This window comes from Callorhinus ursinus, unplaced genomic scaffold (genome assembly GCF_003265705.2).
Source record: "Callorhinus ursinus isolate GAN/ISIS: 27379988/994484 unplaced genomic scaffold, GSC_fseal_2.0 scaffold22, whole genome shotgun sequence".
Taxonomy (NCBI): Eukaryota; Metazoa; Chordata; class Mammalia; order Carnivora; family Otariidae; genus Callorhinus; species Callorhinus ursinus.
This window is the reverse complement of record NW_027397084.1, coordinates 11,676,811-11,701,846: the sequence shown is the minus strand read 5'-3', so window position 1 is coordinate 11,701,846 and position 25,036 is coordinate 11,676,811. Positions and strand designations below refer to the sequence as shown.

General features: G+C 42.0%; 1 protein-coding gene across 2 annotated transcripts in view; it reads left to right on the top strand.

Annotated features, from left to right (window-relative positions):
• The window catches only part of GCLC (glutamate-cysteine ligase catalytic subunit), a 47,665-nt gene that overhangs the window by 6,077 nt on the left and 16,552 nt on the right, over positions 1-25,036 (top strand). For both annotated transcript variants that reach the window (XM_025890550.2, XM_025890549.2), the window contains exons 2-6: positions 17,203-17,315; positions 18,114-18,296; positions 21,763-21,876; positions 23,446-23,504; positions 23,615-23,748. In XM_025890550.2, the coding sequence (XP_025746335.1) occupies positions 17,203-17,315; positions 18,114-18,296; positions 21,763-21,876; positions 23,446-23,504; positions 23,615-23,748 (603 nt within the window). The remainder of the gene's footprint in view (positions 1-17,202; positions 17,316-18,113; positions 18,297-21,762; positions 21,877-23,445; positions 23,505-23,614; positions 23,749-25,036) is intronic.

The window sequence follows — 25,036 nt, the reverse complement described above, 5'->3', positions numbered from 1 at the left end:
TCTGGCTTTTTAAGCTGCTTATATATTTTGAGATTTATTAATTTTATTGCATGTAGCAGTAGTTCATTCCTTTGAATTACTGAGGAATATGCCATTGCATGGATATACTACAATTTATTCATTATTTGGATTGTATCCAATTTTTAGCTATTACAAACGAAACTTGTATCAACATTAATGTATGTGCCTTTGTAGGGATTTATGCCTTTATCTACCTTATTTCCTAGGAGCGATTTGTTGTAATTATTTTTTTTTTTAAGATTTTATTTATTTGACAGACACAGCAAGAGAAGGAGTACAAGTAGGGGAGTGGGAGAGGGAGACGCCGAGCAGGGAGCCTGAGGCAAGGCTTGATCCCAGGACCCTGGGATCATGACCTGAACCGAACCCAGGCGCCCTGATTTAATTTTTTAAGGAAACTAACAAACTTTTTAAAAGTGGTTAAACTATTTTACATTCCTAGCAGCCATGTATACCGGTTTGTCCACATCCTTGTCTATACTTGGTATAGTCAGTTTCTTTAATTTTAGCCATTCTAATAAGTATGTGATGGTATTTCATTGTATTTTTAATATGCATTTCCCTTGACTAGTGGTGATGAGTATCTTTTCATGAGATTATTTGCCATCCATATGTCTTTTTTGTCAAGTGTGCTTAAAGCCATTTGCCTAGTTGAGTTTTGATAGTTCTTTATATATTCTAGATCTAGTTCTTACCAGATAAGTTACATTGCACATATGTTCTCCTAGTCTATTTTCATTCTCTTAATAAGGGTGTCTTTTGAAGAACAGAAGAAGTTGTTCATTTTAATGAAGTCCAGTTTGTCTGCTTGTTCTTTAATGGATCATACTTCTGGTGTGGTATCTAAGAAATCTTTAATCCAAGATCACAAATGTTTTCTCCCGTATTTTCTTCTAGAAGTTTTATAATCTTAGGCTTTACATTTAGGTCTATGATCCATTTTGAGTTAGCTTTGTCTATGGTGTAAGGTCTGGGTTTTTGATTTGGGTTGCCCCAGCACCATTTGTTGAAGAGACTGTCCTTTCTCCACTGCCAGAGGTACATGGCCTTTGTAGCTTGTCTAATTCCAGTAGTCTGTGCATGTGGCTTTATTTCTGGATTCTTCGTACTGTCCCACTGATCTGTCTTCATGCCAGTACCATACTCTTCTTATAGTTGTAGCTTTAGAGTACATTGTGGGATCAGGCAGTGTTAGCTCTCCACATTGCTTCTTTTTCAACTTGTTGTGACTTTTCTAGGCCCTTTGAATTTCTACAGGATTTTTAGAACCAGCTTGGCAATTTCTACCAAGAACAAACCCTCCTAGGATTTTGACAGCAATTGCATTGAATCTGTAGATCGATTTGGGAAGAATTGACATCTTAATGAGTCTTCTGACCCATGAGCAAGTAAATCTTTAATTTGTCTTATCCATGTTTTCTTAGTTTTTAACTTACAAGTCTTTCACATATTTTGTTAGATTTGTCACAGTTTCATTTTTTTTCCTATTGTAAATGGTATTGCAGTTTCTGATTCTTCATTGCTAATAGATTGAAATAAAATTGATTTTTACATATATATATCTTCTGCAATCTTACTAAACTTGAATATGTGGGATACAGTTATAACAACAGTTTTAATGTCTTAGCTGATTCTTTCGTCTTTATTATTTAAGATTAAGTTCAGTTTTATTTTTTTCTGGATAAGTTTCCTTGCTTCTTTGCATGCCTGGTTATCTTTGATTGGATGTCAGATATTAAGAATTTTACCTTGTTGGCTGCTTCTTATTTGTATATTCCTAACTATTCTTTAAGCCTTGTTCTACAATACAGTTATTTGGAGGTAGTTCAATCCTTTGAGGTCTTGATTTTATAATTAAGCAGATCTGGAGAAGTCTGTAGTTTAGGGCTAATCCTTCTACTGAGGCAAGACCTTTGTGAATATTTTCCCCATTGCCCCTGAATTAGGGGTTATTCTGTTCTGGCTTGTGGCAATACACTTGGCCCCAGCGTTGGATACTTGCCTTCTGTATGGGTTGATGTACTACTGAATCCTTAAGGGGGAGCCCTCTGCAGATCTCCGGGTATTCTGTGCGGCTCTCTTCTCTGTGGTACTTGGTCCTATCAAGTCCAAGTCCAAGTTTCTAATTGATTTGGTTTCCTCAGGCCTTCAGCTCTCTCTCTCCAATTCAGGGAGTACTCCAGGTCCTGCTTCACCTTCCTGCCCATGATCCTAGAGCCTCTCTTCCAGGCAGTAAGTTGGGGCAATTAAAGAGCTCACTTCGCTTTTCTCCCCTATATCTCAGGAATCTCTGCCTTGTGTTACTGCTATCCAGTGTCTTGAGAAAGCTATTCCATATACTCTCATTTTGGCTATTTCAGGTGGGAAGGTAAAACTGGTTGCTTTTACTCCATCTTGAGCAGAAGTAGAAGTGTTTCCCATTTTTTCTATTATCCTTTCAGCTCTGTTCTCCTTTCTCTGTAAACTTTATCCAAAGGCTGGCCGCCCTCATGGTTATAAGATAACTCCAGCAACCAACGTTTAGCCAAGTTTTTATTTTTTATTAATAAAATATTTATTTTTAAGTAATCTCTACACCCACCATGGGCCTTGAACTCACAACCCCAAGATTGAGTTGCATGCTCTTCCAACTGAGCCAGCCAGGTGCCCTTAGCCAAGTTTTTTTTTTTTTTAAGTCAGGATTTTCTTTGCCTTTATGCTATGATGTTCATCACTTAGTATCCCTGTTTTCATCCTGTGACTGGGTGTTTGGTGAAAACACAATTATTTGAAAAGTTTGCATACATTTTATGAATAGTCTTTAATTTGAAGATGCAAGTCTAAGCCCCGAGTCTTCCCCTGAATGATTGTGTGATCTTAGATACAGAACTTAAATTCTTAAGACCACAATTTGCTCATCTGTAAGACTAATCACAAAAACCTACTGTTTAGTTTTGAATTGAATGTTTACATATATATAGTTTCTAGTTGTCTTTTTAACAGTTTAACTTTCAGAATACTCTAAATTCCATTCAACTTATAAAAGTCAGGAAATGAATACAAGAAATGGTAGAATCTATTTCCTTACCCTGTCACCTTTTGGGTTTTAGCATTGGTCTAAGATAATATACTTCACTGGCTACTGACAAAGTAACCTAATTATAAAGCCGTGGATACTAGGTTTCTAGAAATTTTTTAATGTCTTAAGCCTATTTAAGCCTCACAAGTTTTCTATTAAAAGCAAGATGGTATTGCAAAAATGTTTTCTTGAAAACTGACATTTAAGTTTTACTTACATATGGCAAAACACTGAAAGCTTTATTTCCATGATGGATAATTTTTAAATTAAGTATTGTGTACTTCCTGTATATGAAGGACTTCCTGTGTTAGGTCATGGGCTTGAAGAGAGAAATCAAGACAAGTGAGAAGCTCTCTACCGTTGCACTCTGGTGGAGGGCAGTGGGGTGGACGAGTGGGAGGGAGGGGAGGAGGAGTTTGCTGTATATTTAGAGATCCTGGGAGTCTTATGGTTGGAAGGTGGGGATGGAAGGTCTCAAAGGGAGATGGAGAAGCAAGGAAAGGGAATGCACAAATGTGAGATTATGGAGGTGCCTGATGGTGAAGGAGTATTGCTGTAACTCAGGACCAAAGCAGGGAAAAGGGAATGGCTAGAAGTTGAGGCTGGAAAGGTGGGTTGGGTTCAGGTTGAAGAAGGTCCTTTGTAATAGGCCATGTCAGGAGACATAGTACTGTAAGTCCAAGACTGGTACAGGGGATTTCTTCTAGGCCCCTTTGGTCATAGTGTGAAATGGAATGGGTTGGGAGGAGTAACTAGAGATAAGGAGCCCACACTACAGAGGACATGTCATTGCTAGGAGAGAGAAGAGAGTGTAGCCTAGGACTCGAGAGATAAAGATTTGTGTATCTTAAAGAGATACTTTAGGGTGTCTGTGTGGCTCAGTCAGGTAAGCGTCTACCTTTGGCTCAGATCGTGATCCCAGTGGGATTGAGCCCTGCATCGGGCTCCCTGCTCCGCAGGAAACCTGCTTCTCCCTCTGCCTGCCTCTGCCCCTGCTTGTGAGCTCTCTCTGTTTCTCTCTCTCTCTCTGACAAAATCTTAAGGGAAAAAAAAAATAGAGATACTTAAGGAGTGAAAGGACCTGGCACATGAGGGGTTAGGTTATGTCTCTCAAACGCGTTGCTGGCAAAGATGACCAAGTGAGTAAGACTCCCTGCAAGGATGGTTCCTCGGGGAACTGTTGGTTTAGATATTCTGGTCTAGAACCCTTTAATTTAAGGAGCCCTGTACTCCTCCAGTAGAAATATCAGGTAGACAGGAGAAAGCTGGAGCAACATCTGAGCTGACTTGTGTGTATGGCGGGGCAGCCACAGGCCTAAAGATGGTGGTTAAAACCAAAGTGGAGAGCGAGCTAGCCCAGGGAGAGGAAACCTTGGCGGCGCCTCAGAACCCTGATGAATACGCGTGGGATCCTGAGAGGAAACCGTGTGAGGGGTAGTAGTCCTGTCATGTACAGGAAGAAGAAGAGCACGCTTGCAAGAGCTGTGGAAGGATGGGAACTGAAGTGAAGCTACTGGATTTGCTGGTTGGGGAGGGACTGGAGGCTTTGGCAACAGCCTATCTGGAACATATTAAGAATTTGGGAGAAAAGCAAAAGTTGGTTTCTGGCCAAAATAAATGGCACAAAGCCCGTAGATGTTTTCACAGCTCATGGGGTCCTTGAAATCTTGATTATAATTTTAGAAAGAAACAGAATTGAACTATTTTTGTTGAACTGGATAGCATGTGACTTTGGGTATCACTTAAGTAATACCTCCATGGCTGTTAAGTTATCTCTGTAATATATTGAAAATGATTGTAATGGATTGAGTATTTTAGAATGATGTCCCTGAGTCTCCACTTAAAGATTGGGTTTCTCAGACATTGTTTAAGACGTTAGGGAAACACGATTAAACCTCAGACTTCTAGCCAAAAGAGCTCATTTTGGATATATCTTTTTTTTTTTTGTTTAAGATTTTATTTAGGGCGCCTGGGTGGCTCAGTTGGTTAAGCGACTGCCTTCGGCTCAGGTCATGATCCTGGAGTCCCGGGATCGAGTCCCGCATCGGGCTCCCTGCTCAGCAGGGGGTCTGCTTCTCCCTCTGACCCTCTTCCCTCTCGTGCTCTCTATCTCTCATTCTCTCTCTCTCAAATAAATAAAATCTTTAAAAAGATTTTATTTATTTATTTGACAGAGAAAGACACGGAAGACAAGCAAGGGGAGTGAGAGAGAGAGAGAAGCAGGCTTCCTGCTGAGCAGGGAGCCCGATTATGGGGCTTGATCCCAGGACCCTGGGATCATGACCTGAGCCGAAGGCAGACACTAAACGACTGAGCCACCCAGGCGCCACATTTTGGATCTATCTTGATAGGTATTCAGAAACCTTGGTTATCTGGATTGGTATATCCTTGGAGAGTTGATATGGCTACAATTTTGTTGGACACTATTTGGAGAGATTTCTATATGCTTAGGTTTTCTGTGTCTGTCATGGTCAGACCACTTGGGATTTGGTAGTTCAACTTATTTCCAGAACAGGATTACAAAAGAACTCCAAACCAGATGTTCCTCATTGCATAAATGTTCACACAGATCCACTGGTCTTGTCTCCCTTCCCCCCGAGGTCCTTTTTTTAGTCCTTTGGATTTGGTTAACGCTTTTTTTTTTTTTTTCCTCCTGAATGCTGATGTAGCAGAGTTAAAACTGTTAGGCAAGAGACTCCATGACGCTTTTCCTGGAAGCTAGTAAGAATCTAGGCTGTGACTCTGCCCCATGTGGATTACCTGCAGGGGTCATGGGCTGGGGTACACAGGGCTTCACATATTTTAATGCTCTGGAGAGAGAGTCAAGATCTGGAAGTACCTGTAAAAGCTGGTTGGCACTTGTCTGAAGTGTTTTCAAGAGCTCAGGGTTGCAGCAGTGACCTGCAACCCTGAAAGTTAACATTTTTTTCATTTGAAAAGAAGTTTTTGTTTGAAAGGATATGCTCTGAGCACATTAAACCTCAGACAAACCTGAAGAGGTTATTTAGGAGTGTGTCCTTCATTTCCTTCTGGAAATGTTCACATGTTTACACAAGTTGGGTACTTGCAAGTGACCTTTTTATCTAGCGTGCTTTCAGACAGCCCTGCCTGTGCTTAAGCGTGGTAGTCCTCTCTGCTTGGCCCCCCAAGGCTGCCACTGCTGTGGTGAATTATATCTAGCGGTCCTGATCCTGGGGGCTTTAGTACTCAGAGGACTAGGAAGTAAACAAAAGGCTTCTAAGTACAAAGTTTATGCGCTTTACTCCTAAAAGTGTCTCAAGCCCTTACCCAGAGAGCACTCACTTAATACACAATTCCTGAAAGCTTGGCATCTGGTTTCTCAGCTCAGGATGAACTATAAACAAATCAGCCGATTCAGAGAGCAGCTGTGAAAAGCACATCTAGACGTGGCAGCCCGTTGTACCTCAAAGAACCTTGCTCTGCTGTGATTCTAGTTAAATGAAATTGCTAATGAAGTCTGAAGCCTTAATAAAAAATGAAAATGTGTTTAGGATCTTCCAGTTGATAGCAGAAGAGGATGTAATCAATTTTAGAAAGACTTCCACTGACATATACATAAAAATTTTTAAGAGATATATGCTTAAAATGGGTAAGCTTTGGGTAATAAGACAATGCATTTGAATAAAATTACCTTCCTGGCAGTGCAGACTGAGTAACATATTTGAGGGTGAAAGAAAAATGGATGATCATATAAGAATTTCCAGAAGAGCTTAATAGAAATACAGAAATATAGATTTCCCCCACCAACCAAAAGTAGAGCATCCCTATGAAACATTTTGTAACCCAAAATGGTGTAAAGAGAAGAAGCAATTACCATTAATATATATGGAAAAAATTTTGAGTGTTCCCAGACCCCAAAAATAACCTTAGATTTTTTTTTTTTTTGATACTTTAGGACATATCTTGCTCATGGATGCACAAAATAAACCAAGATAAAGCCGAGATGCTCACTGACACAGGTCAGAACTATGCCTACTTTAGGCTGACATGCTTGGTGTGGTTCCCAAGGAAGGGACTTGACTACATTCTCGATGTTTGGGGTGCCCATTGTGTCTATAAGGGCTTGCTGGGGGAACGCCATTTTCACCTTTCTCTGTAAAGACAAAAAAAAAAAAAAAACCTTCAGATTTTTTTCACTTAGCAAAAACAGGTACAGTTATCCCCCACTTTCTGAAAGTTTTGCATTATGGCATTTTGCTTTTATGAAAGATCTACATTAGTATGTTTTTCACTAACCAAAAGAAATCCAAAGAGGATTTTTGCTTTTATCGGGGGTGGGGGGGCAGCAGTTACCATGCTAATGTAGGTCTTTTGTAAAAGCAAGTGGCCTACCACAAACTTTTGGAAAACAGGGAACACTCTTCTCTCTATACCAATTCCCCTTATGAAAGTTTTTCGTTTTGTTTTTTTTTTTCTTTTAAAGATATTATTTGACAGACACAGCAAGAGAGGGAACACAAGCAGGGTTTTATAGGAACACTGTGCTTTCCGATAACTGGGAAACCTTTGCTAATTGTAGGTCTGTCATACAAACGAAATGGCTTGGTTCAAATTTTTGAAAAGCAGGGGTATACTTGTATTGCTTTAGAGCTGGAAGGGACTCCCCCCCCGGCCCCCGCATTTTTCCAAATGATGAAACTAAGGCCCAGAGTCTAAGACAAATTCCAAATGTCTGTAATTGTAATATTTCTAGGAAAAGAGGGAAAATTAAGACTGTTCTGAGCAGGGTGGTGCCCCCTTGGGGATGGGGACAAGAAGGAGGTCCTAGTGCTGAGGGAGTGGGGTGGTCAGCAAAGGTTTCTCTGAAAAGGTAGCACTTAATCTGAGACCCACGGGAGCCAGCTGTTTGAAGGGCTGAGGTGAAATCTTCTCAAGCAGAGAGAATAGAAGTGCTGTCAAGACCCTGACTTGGTTGTTGGAAAAACAGAAGTGTGGCCCCAACATGGTGGGGAAGAGGGAAGTTTGAAACAAAGGAGGCAGAGCCAAAAGACTGGCCCTAATGCTCTGAGTGAGGGGTGTGGGGTTTTTTGTTCAGTGTGAGCCGCTTGAAAGTTTCAAAGAGGGGAGTGAGCGGATCTGCTTGGTGCAGGAACCCAGGACTACTTGATTGCAGAATTAGGTGGTGGTCCACACTATCAGCTTTCACTTTTGACTGAGTCCTGTAGTCCCTGAAACAAATGCCAAATGAAATATTTTGGTGAAATGGTACTTCCCTTCCCAAGAGTGACCTATTCTGATAGTCTCTATTTCAAGATCTTTATGTAATGTGGATTACAGCCCACTTTGGCTCACTACAAGTGTTGTAACCGACATTTGGAAAACACCTCTATTCTGTCTCACTAAACTCACCCCTGCCCACGAGCTAGAAAACAATAGCCACTAGCATCTCAGTGGTGCTGTGTACTTCTGCTTTAGGCAGTTTACACGCAGTTTTTACGTACTCCTTCCCAGAAACTGATGAACTCCAAAGCCTGCTGCGCCCGTATACCAGCTCCCAAAAAAGCAGGAGGAAAAGCACTCTGACCATCTTCATGGGCTCCAACCCAAGATGAGATTGAAGGTGGACAGAAAAAGAAAAAGAGGAAGGGATGGTGGTGATAAAGGAAGTAGGCTTTTTGTTTGAGTGAAAATATAAATGTCTTAGAGCCACAGATGCGTCAGTATTTTTCGTTACCAGATGGCCAGTGATTCCCTTCTCGGGAAATGCCCCCATCCTTTCAAAATTATAATTCTGAATATGCTTGGTAAATTTCTCGGTCTGCAGGACAAATGCTAACGGGTTTAGTTACGTGACTGCAGCCTCCCCAGCTAATCTTCTGCTGGCAGTGGAGCCCTTTATATGATCATCGGGCTGACCTCACTCGATAGTCATGCAGCCTGTGCCAGCCTCAGCCCCGGGCAGCAGGTAGTGGGCCAGAATCAGGCGCTTCGACTTACCTCTTTCACATGAATTTCAAATAGGGCAGGAAAGGCGTTTACATGAACAGGAGTCTCCATCTTCCACATCCCAACCTAAGGTTAGAATGCTCTCAGTGGGATATGCCCAAACATCCAGGTGGTATTCCTGAGGGGGAACCCTGATGCTGCCTTTGAGATGTGAGTACAAAAGAGTGTCTTTGCTCGACTCTTGTGATGGTGGAGTATAGCATTAAACTTGGAGGTGTTCAATCCCTGCCCCCCACCCCCTGCCCTGTCACTGGGGGCATAGGTGAGCCCCTCTGGGCACAGCAGTCACTTTGGAGGTGGAATTTCTCTGTTTTAGCATTGGCTCTCAGTCTCTTTAGAAAGCACTCTTTTTTTTTTTTTTAACCCCTTTGGTGGGTTAGTCTACCACTAGTTCTAAAAACTAAAACTCCAAATTTCTATTTCTCGGGCAGTCCTTGAATTTAGGCCAACCTAACTTATACCTTGAATGTGCTTGTTTTCTTGCTTGCCCAGCTCTAGGAGTGTGTTCAGGCAGAGCTGGGTACCACCATGGAGAGTGGGTATTCTCTGCAGCACCAGCGTGCCCCCCCCCCCCCCGCTAAAGCCCTAACTCACCTACACCTGGTAGGAGCCACCTCAGAGGTTCATGATGCACACCTGCAACACTGAGCGCTGCAGAGCAGTCGATCCAAAGCAGCCTCTATCTAGATGGGGACCAGGTTACCTCCTTTCTTGTTAGCCATGTGGTGACCAGGATTCTAGCAGAGGAATATGTTCACAGGAAAGAGCCAAGGAATTCATTTGTCCTTAGAACCCAGAAGCTGTAGGTCTAAAGTACAGATGTTTTGAGATAAATAAAAACTATATTTACAATATTGTTTCTTCAGGAGGAATTGTCTTCTGGTTTAGGTTTAGGGTTGTTTTAACTGCTGAGTGCCTGTGTTAAGTTGGTGGCCACAGGAAACATCACCATTGGTAACTTGATGGAACTACCTTTTGTGAGGTTAATTTGTGTGAGAAGACTGGTTAGGTTCTGCTAGATTTGATTAGAAAGAAGGTAGGAATGCCTTTAACATGGTCTTTTTTTTTTTCTTTTTAAAGATTTTATTTATTAGAGCACAAGTAGGCAGAGTGGCAGGGAGAGGGAGAAGCAGGCTCCCCGCCAAGCAGGAAACCCGATGTGGGTCTCGATCCCAGGACCCTGGGATCATGACCTGAGCCGAAGGCAGACGCTTAACCAACTGAGCTACCCAGGTGTCCCTTAAGTCCCTTAACATGGTCTTTATAACCATCAGAAAATTAAAACTGATACATGCCTGAAGTGTAGTGGTATGGTTAAAAAAAAAAAAAAATAAAAACAGAGGCCCAGAAAAAAAATGTCTCATGCTACTTAACAGCACATGAAAGCGGATCTACTTTGAGGGATTTCCTATGTCATGAATTAGTAAGCCCAGGTACAATTCCAGGGTTGTGGTTTCTTCTGGGTTTTATTTAGTCCAGTGTGGTCCAACACAACTGCAGTAATAGAAATATTTGCTCTACTCAGTAGGGTAGCCACTAGCCCTATGTGGCTAGTGGGACTTGGGAACTGGATTTTTAATTTGAGTTAAATCTAAATCTGAATAGCCACGTGTGCCTCCTATCTACTAGAATGGACAATGTGATATTTTTTCTTTAGTGAAGGGTGTCATTATGTCTCTTATTTTCCCCGGCAACTCCCATTTTCTTTCCCTTTTCTTTTTCTTTTTCTTTTTTTTTTTTTTTTTTAAATTTTAGTATTTATCTGAGAGAGAGACAAACAGCAGAAGCAGGGAGGAGAGGGAGAAGCAGGCTCCCCACTGAGCAGGGAGCCCAACAGAGGGACCCTGGACCCTGACCTGAGCCAAAGGCAGACAGCTTAACCAACTGAGCCACCTGGGCGCCCCTTCTTTCCCTCTTTTACAGTCTTCAATTTTTTCACTTAGGTTTCTTCGTATTACTAATCTTGGCATGTGAAAAATTTTTCTCTGTGTGGGCCAAGATAATGATTCAAGGAAGTTACTTCACTGAATCATACAGGAAATTCACTGATGTTATGTATTGTTAAAATTGAGATTAACATTATAAATAAAAAGCAGCGTACTCTGTAAGCTGAAGTCCTAATCTAGGATGCCAACAGAAGACCAGGTCAGGGTGAGGCCACATTTATTTTGGTTTCCTAAAGTGTAAACTTCCCTAGAGTACACCCTGTGTAATTCTGTGGTATGAAATGACATTTCATGGTAGGAGAGAAAGTCAAAATACATCCAATAATTTAAGAATTTGATAGGACTTTAGACTAAACTATACTAAAGCATTTCTTTGGGGACCATAGGGCAGTTTAATATAACCTATTAGCAGTTTAAAACCTCACCGTAAACAAGGCTGTACAAAAGCACATGTGTTACAGATTCTACCTTATGGTTACTAGTCCCCCAAAAGTGTTCAGACATTACCGCATAAAACACTGTTTTTGATATTTGCAGTGCTGTTAGATGTGTCTCACCTGGGAGTCCGCCCTCAATCACATTGAGCCACATCAAATTTCATTACATCCATATTAGAATTTCTTACTCAAGTTGATTCGCTATTTGAAGCACAGCTATTCTTTTGGTCTCGTCATGCAGGTCTTCCTTATTTAAGTACAGGTGTTTAAAAATAAGCATCACTGCAGCTAGCACCTCTTTGGGTGCTCTAAGTTTGTGTATCTTGCTAGGTATCGAAATGGATGCCATCCAACTGGATGGTTGAGTGTGCCCCAAAATAATGGTCATTTGTATTTTTTATTTTATTTATTTATTTGACAGAGAGAAAGACAGCAAGGGAGGGAACACAAGCAGGGGGAGCGGGAGAGGGAGAAGCAGGCTTCCGGCTGAGCAGGGAGCCCGATGTGGGGCTCAACCCTAGGACCATGACCTGAGCCGAAGGCAGACGTTTAATGACTGAGCCACCCAGGCGCCCCATGGTCATTTGTGTTTTGCCATGTGAGAAAACAGTCTTCTGGACAGAAGGCATGGCTGCGAGCTTTAAAACTGCTTCTAATCTAGAGAAGGACTGTTGTGACGTGATCTCTATGGGGTGGACCCAGTTTATCTGCATCTCTGAGCAGCCAGACCTGTGATTGTGCTGCAGTCAGAATGGTGGCTGGGGAAAGCATGGGAATCTTCTGGGAGGTTGTTGAAACATCAGTAGACCCTCTCCTTCGTCTGGCCAGGCCCTTTCTTCCAAGAAGCCTTCTGATCCCCTAGACTGGATCAGTTCTGCATATTGCACAATTCTGCTTGGTCATCCCGAGCACTCCCAGATCGTTTGGCTCTATTGTGTTACTGGCTGTGGCTTGAGAACCACAGTGGAAGCTTGAGAACAGCAGCCACACCTGCCTGATTCTTCACCGTATTGCCAACACCTACCCAATACTGGGCCTGGTTGGGTAAAAGGACAGAGGGGTGGGAGCAGAGAGCAAGATCGTGGGTTTGGGTGCTGATTGGTCATGAACTCTAACTGGGTCCTTAACCCTCAAAGTGGCTGTGGGCTTGCTTTGGAGTTAGTGTAAAGAGAAAACTGGGTCTCTGAGAAGCGACAGGTAGTTCCAGCAGGCATCAAGACAACTACCAGCAGTGGAGTAGAGGAGCTGGCCCTGAACCCCAAATTTTGAGTTTCGGTAGGATGGCTGGAGACAAAAGAATTTCTCAAAGTAGAACCTCCCTAAACACAAGGAGCTGCCTCTAACTCTTATAGAACCTAGATTGCTTTGCTAATTAAACACCATTTTTACCTCCAGGGAGTAGAAATTTTATAAAATGTCTAGCCTTTCATAAGCTCCTTGAAAGCCTTCATGGTAGAGTATCCAAAAAAAAAAATTTTTTTTACAAAGGAAATTTATTTTAAATTAGTGGTAAATGCCATTTAAAGACAACGTAAATCCTAAAAAATTAATATTTTGATGTTAACAGTTACTCTTGTTATCTTGAACTCTGATCCACAAGTATTTCCCGGTCTACTATACATCCAGCATTGTCCTGAGTACTTACATCACCCTCAATTAAGATTCTTTACTTCTGTTGGCCTGCTTCTGGATGAACATAAAGCACCTCGTGCTTGTGTAAACCTGCACTGAATGACTAGTGGGTTATTGTGTTCAGGTCATTCCTAGCAACACTCTATAATACGTAGCCTACATAGTAGTCTTTTGAATGGGCCTTTGTCTTTGATGCAGCAGCTCCGAGATATTAGTGGCTTTTTACCCTAGTGGGATAAAATTTAGCCTTTTTAGCAATGAAATCTAAATTTTAATTTTCATTTGTAGAAAAAGGGCACATTTTAAAATGAGTGTCTCACCTAGTGGTAAGTTATTTCGATTGTGTCTATTCTCCCCCCATTTAAAAAGATAACTGATGGGTACCATATAGCAGTGTCCCTAAGTTACATTGAACCGGGAATAGACCACGGGGGCTATTTTTGCTACTTCCAAATACTATATTGATTACACAAATTTGAATTAGTCACTCTGCAGACCACTTATAATGCCTTCGGGACTGGGTACGTGTGCAGTGTACATAGATGTTGCTATAACTCTGATTAACGTCGCCCGCATGCTATTCGAAGTTAGGAAGCAGGTATGTTTGATCCTTGGAATCTCTTGTGTTCAGAAGGGCCTCTATGTCCCTTCTGTTATTTTCTCTGATTATGTCTTTTTCTCTCATCCTTTGGATGCAAAAAGGAAGTTTAAGATGGGGACAAAATCCAGATACAATAAAATCCTGTGGCATTAGGTATTCTACATAGGGAAAGAATTGCCTTAATGTGTCATTTTATTATCACTCAACAGCTAGCTCACTGAACCAAACTCCATTTTGGCTCTAGTTTGGCTGTTAGGAAAGATCGAGTTAATCATTTGATGTTTGTGAGACCTAGAATTAGAAATAAACATAAATGTATTGAGGTGGATGGGGGAAGGGTTTAAAAAGATAACAAAAAAGCCAAGAGCTGAAAGAACCATCCTGAGCACTGAGGCAGAAAATCAAAGCGACTGGGGTTGGGGGGCGGGGTTACTTCCGAGCACCTTAAATTTGAGTTTGAAAAATGTTTAGGGAGTTCTTAAGGCTTCTAACTGAACTTTCATTTTATCCAAAAGTAAGCACGTTTATTTTTTTTTTTTTTGTCTCCTTGGGTAAATATTCTGATGTGTTTCTGTTTCATTTGCTTAATGATATCATGGATGATTTTTTAATTAAGGAGAGTTTGGTTTGTAAGCATTTTAAATGTCATCCTTTTGGCTGATATTTAAAACTCAGCCTGAGTTTGAGCTTTTTGTTCTTCTGCCTTTCCCATGCTTTAAACTCATGGTCTCAGTGATTTTGAAAACTAAGGATTTCCATTATTTCAAAACTAGGAAACCAACGAGTTACTGCACTTTAGCTTATATAAGTGGTACAAAAATTCTTCATTTTGATAATAGATAAATGATGGCAACCCAGTAAGCTAGGAAGTATCTCTTCATCTGTCTTGAAGGAAACGTGCTATCTGGTTAAGAGAACACAGATAATTGATGATTCCCTGCAGATGTGTTGGCGCCAGTGATCAAAGGAGGAAGTACTGAAGTAGGAAGATTCCTCCTCAGAGAGGCAGACCTGGGCTAAGGCATCTGTTGAAATCTATAACTGTAACGGCAATGTCTCTATGATGTCAGGCCCACTTCATAAAAGAAAATCAATTTGTGAGATTTTCAACCACTATTATATCTTGTTCCTGCCTCATATAGCTTATAACGATTCTTTTTTAAAGATTTTATTTATTTGAGAGAGAGAGATAGCGACAGAGATCGTGAAGAGCACAGGCCGGGAGGAGAGGGAGAAGCAGGCTCCCTGCTGAGCAAGGAGCCTGATGCAGGGCTCGATCCCAGGACCCCAGGATCATGACCTGAGCTGAAGGCAGACGCTTAATTCACTGAGCCACCCAGGTGCCCCTCTAACATTTTTTCTAAAAGCTTATCATTACTAACCAAGATTGGCATCCTTTAGAGTCCTAGCAGCAAGGTGTGCTGTGCTTTGAGGCCAAGCAGACTAGGTTCACATCCCTGCCCTTATGCTGTGGCCTTGGGCAGTTTATTCAGCCTCTCTGAGCATCTTTGCACATTTGTAAAATAAGTGATCATGCCTACTTCAAATGATGGATTTGGAGATTAGGATCCACATATGAAAATTCACAGCATACCCTTTCTCATTGTGTTCATTTAAAAGTAAACTTGTTTCTAACACTTAGGATATTTTTATATATCCATCCTGAGACTTAGCAAAGTTTCTTGTTCCATCAGCTCTTAGCTTCTCCATCTAGATCTAGGACTCCTGGATAGCTATCTGTACTTAAATCTGGGAGCAATTCCGGATTCTGCAGCCCACAGTTTTCAGGCATTTGACATTGAGTGATTATACAAGTGCAAATTTCACATTTCTGGTTCATGTAGCTAAACCAAATAGTCTTACCTATTTCTTGAACTAAAAAGTTCTAATAGAAAAGCAAGAATGGGAACTTAAACTCATCAGTAAGACAGCTATCTTAGTTCAGGCTACTGTAACATTTACCATACTTAGGTGGCTTAAACAACAGACCTATTTCTCATGGTTCTGGAGGTTGGGAAGTCCAAGGTTAAAAGTGGCAGGAGATTTATTTCCAGATGAGGGCCCTCTTCCTAGCTTACAAACAGCTGCCTTCTTGCTGTATCTTCACATGGTGGCAAGAGAGATCATCTTTCTCATTTCTTCTAATAAGGACACTAATCCCATCCACTGGGGATTAAAGGCTTCAACATATGCATTTGGGGGAGTGGGGCACAAACATTCAGTCCATAGCAACAACTTAATAAAAGGTAGTTGGAAGTTTAATTTTTACTGTTTAAACCTGCCAGGCTATTTTCTATGGTCACTAACATTTTTCCCCTTTATAATTATATTTCTTAGCTGAGGTGCAAAACTGTCTGTGGTAATGGATGGCTAACTGAAACACCGTCCAAGACCAGGCAGGTACATATAAGTAAGAATAGGCCACCGCAGACCAGAGCATGCCCCCTCAGAGGAGAGCAGCTCATACTCCACCCAGTAGAAATGGGCTTCTGGGTATTTGTTTTTAAGGCTGGAAATCTGGATTTACATGTGAAACGTCAGGTTGATACTGGATGTATTGTTGCTTTTTTTTTTCTTTTTTTTATGATAAGCTAAACAAAATATTTCTGCTGACTGGTCTGCTTCGTGGGGCACCAGTTGATCACCTTTTCTTTTCTCTGTCTCAGTAACTTGTCCAAGGGTACTTTGAAGTGTTTGCCTGAATGGTCTGATTCCATACCTTTTCACTTACATATGGATAATGTTTTATTTCAGCCATAAATCATGTTTCATAGTCTTCACTGTTTACACCAACTATCATGATTATAAGCATGTGATTTCAGGGAAAACAAAAGCAGGCTCTATTTGTACTCTGCCCAGAAAAGTCTCACTCTGGTACTTAACTCCTGATTTTTATCAGAATTCCACCAGGTATTGTTATAAACGCACTAGTGCACCTTGCCTTGTAAATTGCATATGGTTTCAGGGTGGGGAAGCTGTCTTAAGTTACTCTTGAAAAACCAAAATTAAATTGTTGAAACTCCTAAAATAACTTCTCCATACTGGTGTGTTTATGATTATGATTTAACTCTCCAACAGTGAGACTTAAATGGGAGTTAATAAACTGCCAGTAAATGAGGATAATCTACCATGATAATCTGCTCAGATAACCATTTTCGTAAACTTACGGTAAGCCACTTGAGGAAATAAATTTAAAAACACAGCTTTTTGTAATTGTAATTTATAGAATTTTAGCTTTGAAATACTTCTCTTTTGAAGTACAATCTGTCAAAATGGGTATCTTGACTTTTCTTTGGGACATTAAGAAGTAATGAAGGAATGAGTTCTGGTTCTCAAACAGTGGCCCTATTGACTGATCGCTTTCTCCAGTTTTTCATATTATGCAAAAGAACAGTCATTGTGTGCCATGTATCGTAAGCAAATGTGACTGTCTCAAGTTACTGTGGGTCCTTTCCAGCCTTCACATCTTCCTGCCTTCTCCTGAAGATGTCCCTGAACATGAGTCTGGAAGGAGGTTAATCTTTCTTTTACTTTCAACAGGTGGAATACATGTTGGTGTCTTTTGATCATGAAAATAAGAAAGTCCGGTTGGTCCTGTCTGGAGAGGAAGTTCTTGAAACTCTACAAGAAAAGGGGGAAAGGACAAACCCCAAGTAAGCTGATAAAAGGGTTGCTTTAGTGTTTCTGAACCTGCTAGAACTACTAAAGTAGAATCGTTCTTCAGATGTATAGGAGGCAGGATGGCATCGCCTGGTTCCCCTACTTCATAGCTGGGTGTAACCCTGGTCAAGTTACTTAATATCTCTGTGCCTCTGTTTCCTCATCTGTAAAGTAGAGATAGTAATACGTCCTGTGTAGGGTGTTGACATTTTAAATACATAATGTATTTAAGCACTTAGAACTATCAACACAGTATAAAGCCTGCTTACTATTACTGAATGTTAAAAAAAAAAAAAAAAAAAAATGGACAGAGTGTTACTGAGATCCCAAACCATGGTGCCAGATAAAACTTACACTGAGTTTGTTTGGTAGAATGTTTTTTAATATTTCTCTAAGTAGACAAAGAGGTGAAGGGGCATGTACTTTTCAGTTCCATTTTCCTACTCCGTGGACTTCGGGAGGCAGCATTTGAGTTTGGAGGCCAGCAGTGAACTGAAAGAGCCCTTGTGGCTTCCTCTGCTTTCTCACAAAGCGGCCTAGCTTGTCTTGAAAAGCGAGTGGCCTGTGTGTGGTTTTCAGGTACTTACAAATATTTTGGATATTTGTACTTCTAACCCTCACCTAGTTGAAGAGCTCAGGAGAATGACCAGCCTTTGGGAACTGTAAAGGAGTTCTTAGCTTCATTTATATGGAGTGGTGTCTCCATTTTTGGAAGTGACTTTTTAAAAACTTATAAAAATTGAGTAGACGGCAGCAAAATATGAGGGAATGGAATTTTTCCTCCTCTGTAGCCATCCTACTCTGTGGAGACCAGAGTACGGCAGTTACATGATTGAAGGCACACCTGGACAGCCGTATGGAGGAACGATGTCTGAGTTCAACACAGTCGAAGACAACATGAGGAAACGTCGGAAGGAAGCGACTTCTTTATTAGGAGAAAACCAGGCTCTCTGCACAATAACTTCATTTCCCAGGTTAGTTCCTAAATGAACATGCCCCAGCAGATCGTTCAGAGCTTTAGGTTCTAAAGGAACAGATCATGACCCAAGCATTTGACCGTACAGTTCTCCTACTTTACAGACAGTTCGTACTTTATATGCTTCATTTGATAGAATCTGTAATGTTAGAGCCACAGGCAAAACTTGTATGCCAGTTTCAGCAGGTGGGTGGTGACCCGGGGCACTGTGGTGAGAGCATTCGTCTGGCCTCAGTGGGCAAGACCGTGAGGACCACCGTGACTGCTAGCATCGTGGTGGCATCCACCCCAGGCCAGGGTGGAGGGAGCGGCGCATTTGCCAAGCAGTTCTGACCCTCTAAGGAGTAGCTGAGTCTGATGATTATCAGGTGCTCTTCTCCCTCGACTCTCACCGTTACTTCCTCGGGCCTGTCTGCCTGCTGGCAGATGCTGGTGCCTGTGGCTGGTGGGATGGTCACCTGGTGGAGGGCTGGCATCCGTGCCCCCAGGCCACTGCTGATATATCCTGACTGTGAACGAGGGGGGTCATTAGGCCATGTTTGAGTCTTGTGTTGAAAAGGAAATTTACAGGTTGCCATCAAATCTAGTTATGGCTGAAAGTTGCTAAAAACAAATATAAAAAAACCCATAAATAGTGAAGTTATGCTCTTAGCTAGAATGAGGTACATAAATATCGTACAGTTACACATAGGAGCTCTGCATAGGAATGCAGTTCTACCAAATTGTAAATCTGACTTACCTGTGCTAGCTAGCTGTCAGATTGTGGCCAAGTGTGCTTCCTCGCCAGGGTTCAAAAGAGCTTTGGGGATTGGTATCCATAGACTGAAACACTTAGAACTATTTTTAGACCCTCCCTCTTTTTTCTGATAAATGTCCATAATGAACTCAGGCGTTCAGAGTCCTACCACTGGTCTTGGAAGGGATTTTCTTTTTAAAAATCTTCAGTGTAACATCTAAATGGTTGAAACCCTATTTAAGCAACTCAAACATTTAGAAATACATCTCTTATTTTTGTGATTGCTTTGTTCCATTAGGCAGGCCACTTCCTGCTTCCTGCCAGAAGAAAAGCCCCAGCTGGATGAGGGTGGACAGGTTTGCTTGGAAGAGAGTTGGCATAGTCCTTTGCCCCTAGTGTGTTAAGGAGGAGGTAAAAAAAAAAAAAAAAATCATGACTCTGCCTTTCACTGATACTTTTGAGAGCGTGCTCCATGCCAGACCCATGCAGTGTGGGGATGCAGTCATGAATACAAAGAGACACGCAGTCTTTGCCTCTGCGGAGACTGAGTGATCAGATAGCCACAGATCTAGGGAATATAAAGTTGAGGAAGTGCTGTGAGGAAAAGATGCGGAGCAGAGAGTGGGACGTGGTTGTCAGGTGGACTCTGCGAGGTGGGGAAGAGGGTTGGAGTGATGTCCAGAGTCCTGGTAGGAGTTTACTATGAGTGGGGAGGGTAGGGACAGCCTAGAGAGAGTGAGCAGAGTGGGCAGATGTCCCAGGATGAATAGGGAGAGCACGGAGCCTCTTGAGAACCAGAAGGCTGGCCGGTGGGGCCAGGACGCTGAGAGGGAAGGGGAGGCTGGGCAGGTAGTTGGTGGGCCATATCCTGTTAACTGAGAATTTGGGTTGCTACCCGAAAAGCAGTAGGAGTTATAAAGGGAGAGCTGAGACAGAGGAATAAGTTTTATTCTAAAAATCTAATTTTTGGGGGCGCCTGGGTGGCTCAGGTGGTTAAGCGACTGCCTTCGGCTCAGGTCATGATCCTGGAGTCCCGGGATCAAGTCCCACATCGGGCTCCCTGCTCAGCAGGGAGTCTGCTTCTCCCTCTGACCCTCTTCCCTCTCGTGCTCTCTATCTCATTCTCTCTCTCTCAAATAAATAAATAAAATCTTTAAAAAAAATCTAATTTTTTTTAAAAAGCTTATATTTTTTGATGGGAGGGTATTTTTGGACTTGTAAACAAAACAAGAATAATTATTTAGTTGGAGAAGCCTCACCTTCTCTCAGTTGTAAATGATAAGGAGAGTTTTGTTTTGGCATCAAGAGAGAAAGGAGTACTTGGTTTCTTAAGTGTAAACTGTGATTTTTCTCTGTAAAGAGGCAAAACTCTGTATCATGGAGCTATAATCCAAAACAGTGGCCAAGTGAATATTTAAATTTAATGACACTTAAATAGAAATTTTAGTTTCTCAGTCACACTAGGCTCAGTACAGGTGCTCACTAGGCACATGTATTGGACACACTGGTATTGGACAGGGTGGACATGAACCCTTCCCAGTGCTGCAGAAGGGTTTGTGGGATGGTGCCAGTCTGGAAGAAAAACAGTGCTATAGGAGTCTGAGGATCAAAGTTCTGACTGCCTTTGTCCTGCCAAACACATTTTCATTCTCCCTCCATTCAGTCTAATTCTGGTTGCCTCAGAATCCCCAAGATTGAAGTCTGCCACTCTTACAGGACTTTCCCTAAGTTTGCAGGCTTCTAGTAAATAATGCACACAGCTGCAAGAATTCTCAGGAACCTTCATTATAGCTGGAAACGGTTTTCCAGATAAGATCAGCCAATTCCATTGTTCACAAGGCGGATATGGGCAGCCAACAGGTGCTTTATTTTATAAAAGGTAGGGGCTGAACATAAGGCATGGGTAGTCTTGGCTATTAAGCCAAGAGTTTCCTACCACTGATCTAAAGCCCTGACAAGAGCCTCCCTTCTTTTGTATTCACAAACTTTGTCGGTCTTTGTCCTCTCTCACAGCACATTTAACAATGACCTTAAAATTCTTAACTTGAAGAGCTGGATGTGGAATTTGAACTTTACTTTTAGGGATAAAGACAGAGGTTCCTTTTTCTGTGTTGGAATTAAAGCTCTTGGTTAGGTCAAGTAAGAGAATAGGGTTGGGTTTTAGACATCAGAGGGAGATCTCAGGGGCGGATGGGGACACCTGTAGAGACATTACCTAATCCTGAGGGACTCATGCGGTGATCTGTAGAGGCAAAAAGCAGGAGAGCCCTTTGATATTTGAACAAAGCTTATCAACAGGTTGGGGGCAGTGGGGCTGTGCAGGGGTCAAAAGACAATCAGATGAGAGATGAGATGGTAAAGGAAGACCATCAGACGCTGTGTAGGGGGAACCCATAGCCTGTGACAATTGATGTGACCTAGCCGAGGGACTTCTGTGTCGATGCTGTTAAATGAAGAGATGGATAGGACATGAAGAAGCACTCTAGAGATCCCGAGTGAATGGATAAAGTCTCTAAGAGGCTGTAATCACCAAAGGTGTTGGTGAGGAAGACCAAGTACAAGGGGGGTGTTTGTAAAGCACGGTACTTACACAGCATTCATGTGCTAGACCCCCTGGAGGGGGGGGAAGTAGACGGGTGTGGGTGGTTCTTAACAGGTGCAGTGATGGCGAGACATTATTAACTTTTGAAAACAAATCCTACCTACTTAGTTCTTCAATTTGTTGTAGATTAGGCTGTCCTGGGTTCACGCTGCCAGAGTTCAAACCCAGTCCAGTTGAAGGAGGAGCTTCCAAGTCCCTCTTCTTTCCTGATGAAGCCATAAACAAGCACCCCCGCTTCAGGTGAGTATGGCTCTGCCTTTAAACACAGATGTCCCTCACTCTTACCCCTGCCTGCTGAGAGTAAGGCGCTCCTTCCTAGAATCCTTGCTGAGCACTTACTGAACTCAGCCTCCTATTGTAATGAACCGGACAAGCCAGCAGGATATGCACATGTGGCTGCTTGATCGTTGCTTCTTAGCGCACAGCTCGACTTGCCCATCTTACAGGTCACCTTAACGTTGTTGGCTTAGCCCCTGTCGTCTTTAGTGTACAGATTTTTTTGGTCCTAGTTTTATAAGCGCCTATTTGGGGAAGTTTTCTTTAGTTATTCCTACCTTTTATGCCCCTCTCTGTGATCTCATTCCACTCACTATACTTTCATGACAAGGCAAGATATGTACAACTCTTTACCTTCTGTTCTATTAACTTCTAGCTCTAGTAGCTTGTAGTTTCATTCCTGGGTTCAAAGTGGCTTCAGGGCCCACACCAGTCTGATCTTGCTTTGTACCTTGAATCTTCTCTCTTGTCCTAAACTAGGCTCCTGACCTGCAGGTGGGGACCTTGGAACTTGTCAGTGTTGATTCCTTTGACAGGTCTGCACACCTGTTAACATGCAGAGTCTTGATGGAACAGATTTATAGATGGAGTTTCCAACTTCAAATGTTACAGTGTGCCCAAGGGGAAAATAGATTCAGCTGCAAGAAAAGATAAGATTATGCTGGATGCCAAAAGGTAGATGTATCAGAGACACTCCTCAGGGAAAGGAGAGGATGCTTCTGACGGAGGGGATCTTGGCAGCCATGGGAAAGAGCTGGTCCGCAAGCTGAGTCTGCATCACCACTGTCCACTAGAATCATGTCAGCCTCAGATGTTTTAAATTTTCTAACAGTCACATGAAAAAAGTAAAAAAGATGAACTTAATTTTGTTATATATGTTTAGTCTTTATCCAAAATTATTTCAACATGTCAATATTTTTAAATTATTGATAAGACATTTTAATACCTTATTTTTGTGTTTTGTGGTAAGTCTTCAAAATCTGGTGTGTATATTATCCTCACAGCATATTTTAATTAGGACTAGCCCCATTTCAGGTGCACAGCAGCCACAGTGTGCCTGGTGGCTTCTGGATTAGACACTGTGGGTCTAGAGAATAGGTATTAATACTGCCAGTTGGTAGGGACAGTAACAAGGTATTGGAGCTCCAGAGATGCCTAGGGAAAGTAAGTATTAAAGCTTGAAGTCTTCAGAGTAGACATGGGGAGCGTTAGAAACATATGGTGAGACCAGACCACCGGCAGACCCCAGACACTTGAATTTGATTTGAGAAGTTACAGCAAGCTGGGGTATCTGGGGTTGAACAGGGGCGAGAATGGCATTCTTGAGCAAGAGGCAGAGGAAGTGGTGTTAATGCAAAGCCTTCTCACAGAAAATTCCCTCAGAATATCTTGATCCACATAAATATTCTATAGGATTGCCTCAGAGAATTAGTTTGAGGTAGGATTTCATTCTATTTACTTGTATATGATCAAATTCTTCTTTTACATGGTGGTTCTTAGGAAGCCGATTTATGACGTTTGGTTGTCTTTCAGTACCCTAACAAGAAATATCCGACACAGGAGAGGAGAAAAGGTTGTCATCAATGTACCAAGTAAGTCCATAGCAGATGGTGGGGTGGGAGAGGCACCTGGGGAATTGCTGTTTAATTCTTGAATCTCACCCTTGTCCCCCCCCTTTTTTTTCTTTAATATAATCCTACAGTATTTAAGGACAAGAATACACCCTCTCCATTTATAGAAACATTTCCTGAGGATGAGGAGGCAGCCAAGGCTTCTAAGCCTGATCATATTTACATGGATGCCATGGGATTTGGGATGGGCAATTGCTGTCTTCAGGTATTGTTTCAAATACACAGAGAGGCAGAGTGCCCTCATCCATTTCTACTTGCTAGTTTTCTTTATAGTTTCGCATTTTTTATAATTACATTGTAATCAGGTTGAAATGAAAGCTCTAAGTGTGCCTTTCTGAAAACCAGTGATTTTTAGTAAATTCATTGGTAGCTATGGTAGCTCTTAATGGAGAATCTCCAGTTTCTACAAAGATAAATGGTTGTTAATTAACTTACAGTGCAAAATATTCCATGATCCCTGCCTCTGTTCTTTCTAGTGAAGGTTGGGCCTAGAGCTTGTAACATCATTCAGATCTCTGTTTCTGAAAGTGACCTCTGGATGCACTCCAGTGACCTTGTGATCCAAGGGAAGGATTGTTTGGACTTGAAATGTCATATTCAGGCAAGGCCATCTAGTGGTATAAAAAGAACTGCTGAGCAGCCCGTGTTTGCCTTGCCCCTGGCGAAGTTACATATGTGGTACAGCCTTTCTCTGTTTCCTCCATTAAAACTTCCCGTGGATCTAGTCAGATGGCTGGTGCCCCTGGCAGGAACTGTACCCAAGCTCACTTAGGACCTGGGTGGGCGGGCACAGTACCCTCCTGGCAGCATTGGGCCTGTGCTTGGCCTGCAGCAGGGCCTACTACTCGTGGGTTTGGGTAGCTCTCCTCACTTCTTTTCATCTTGGTTTTCTCCTTGGTTAACTGGAAGGTTTGTATTAAATCCCTTTCTAGGTCTGACTCTAAGCTAATACTTACTTTGCTGTTTTTTATCAGTAGAAGTGTTTGTTTTAACCTTTCCTTTGCTTAAAATCATAAGAACAGGAGTAGGAGTTGCACAAAGTATAAAGTGAAAATTGAAAACTTCCAGTAAAAAGGCCACTTGTTATTGTCCAGGGAGATTGTATACAGTTCGGATTATTTCCGAAGATTAGAAGTGGCATCCTTAGAGGCCTGGAGTAGTGTGAAGCCTAGCCCCACATGAGTCACTGGGCCTCCAGTCTGCCCGGTCTCCATCCAGAGGCCAAAAAACTCTGCATTCCCATCATCTCAAGACAGTTGCAGTGTAGACACGCGCCTTCTTGCACATAAGGCTCTGATGTGCCTATTTTTACAACTCTGTAAAATGAACATTGAATGCCAGAGTCCGATTGCTCCATGCTGAATGTGTTTACATAACCATCATTTTTTTTTTTTCCTGATTTTCCTGACTCACAAAGGCAGTGTAAAGTGTGTGGTCTTCCAAAAAAACAGGCCAGTAAGTTTCCTTACAAAGGGTCACATTTCATAAAAAAG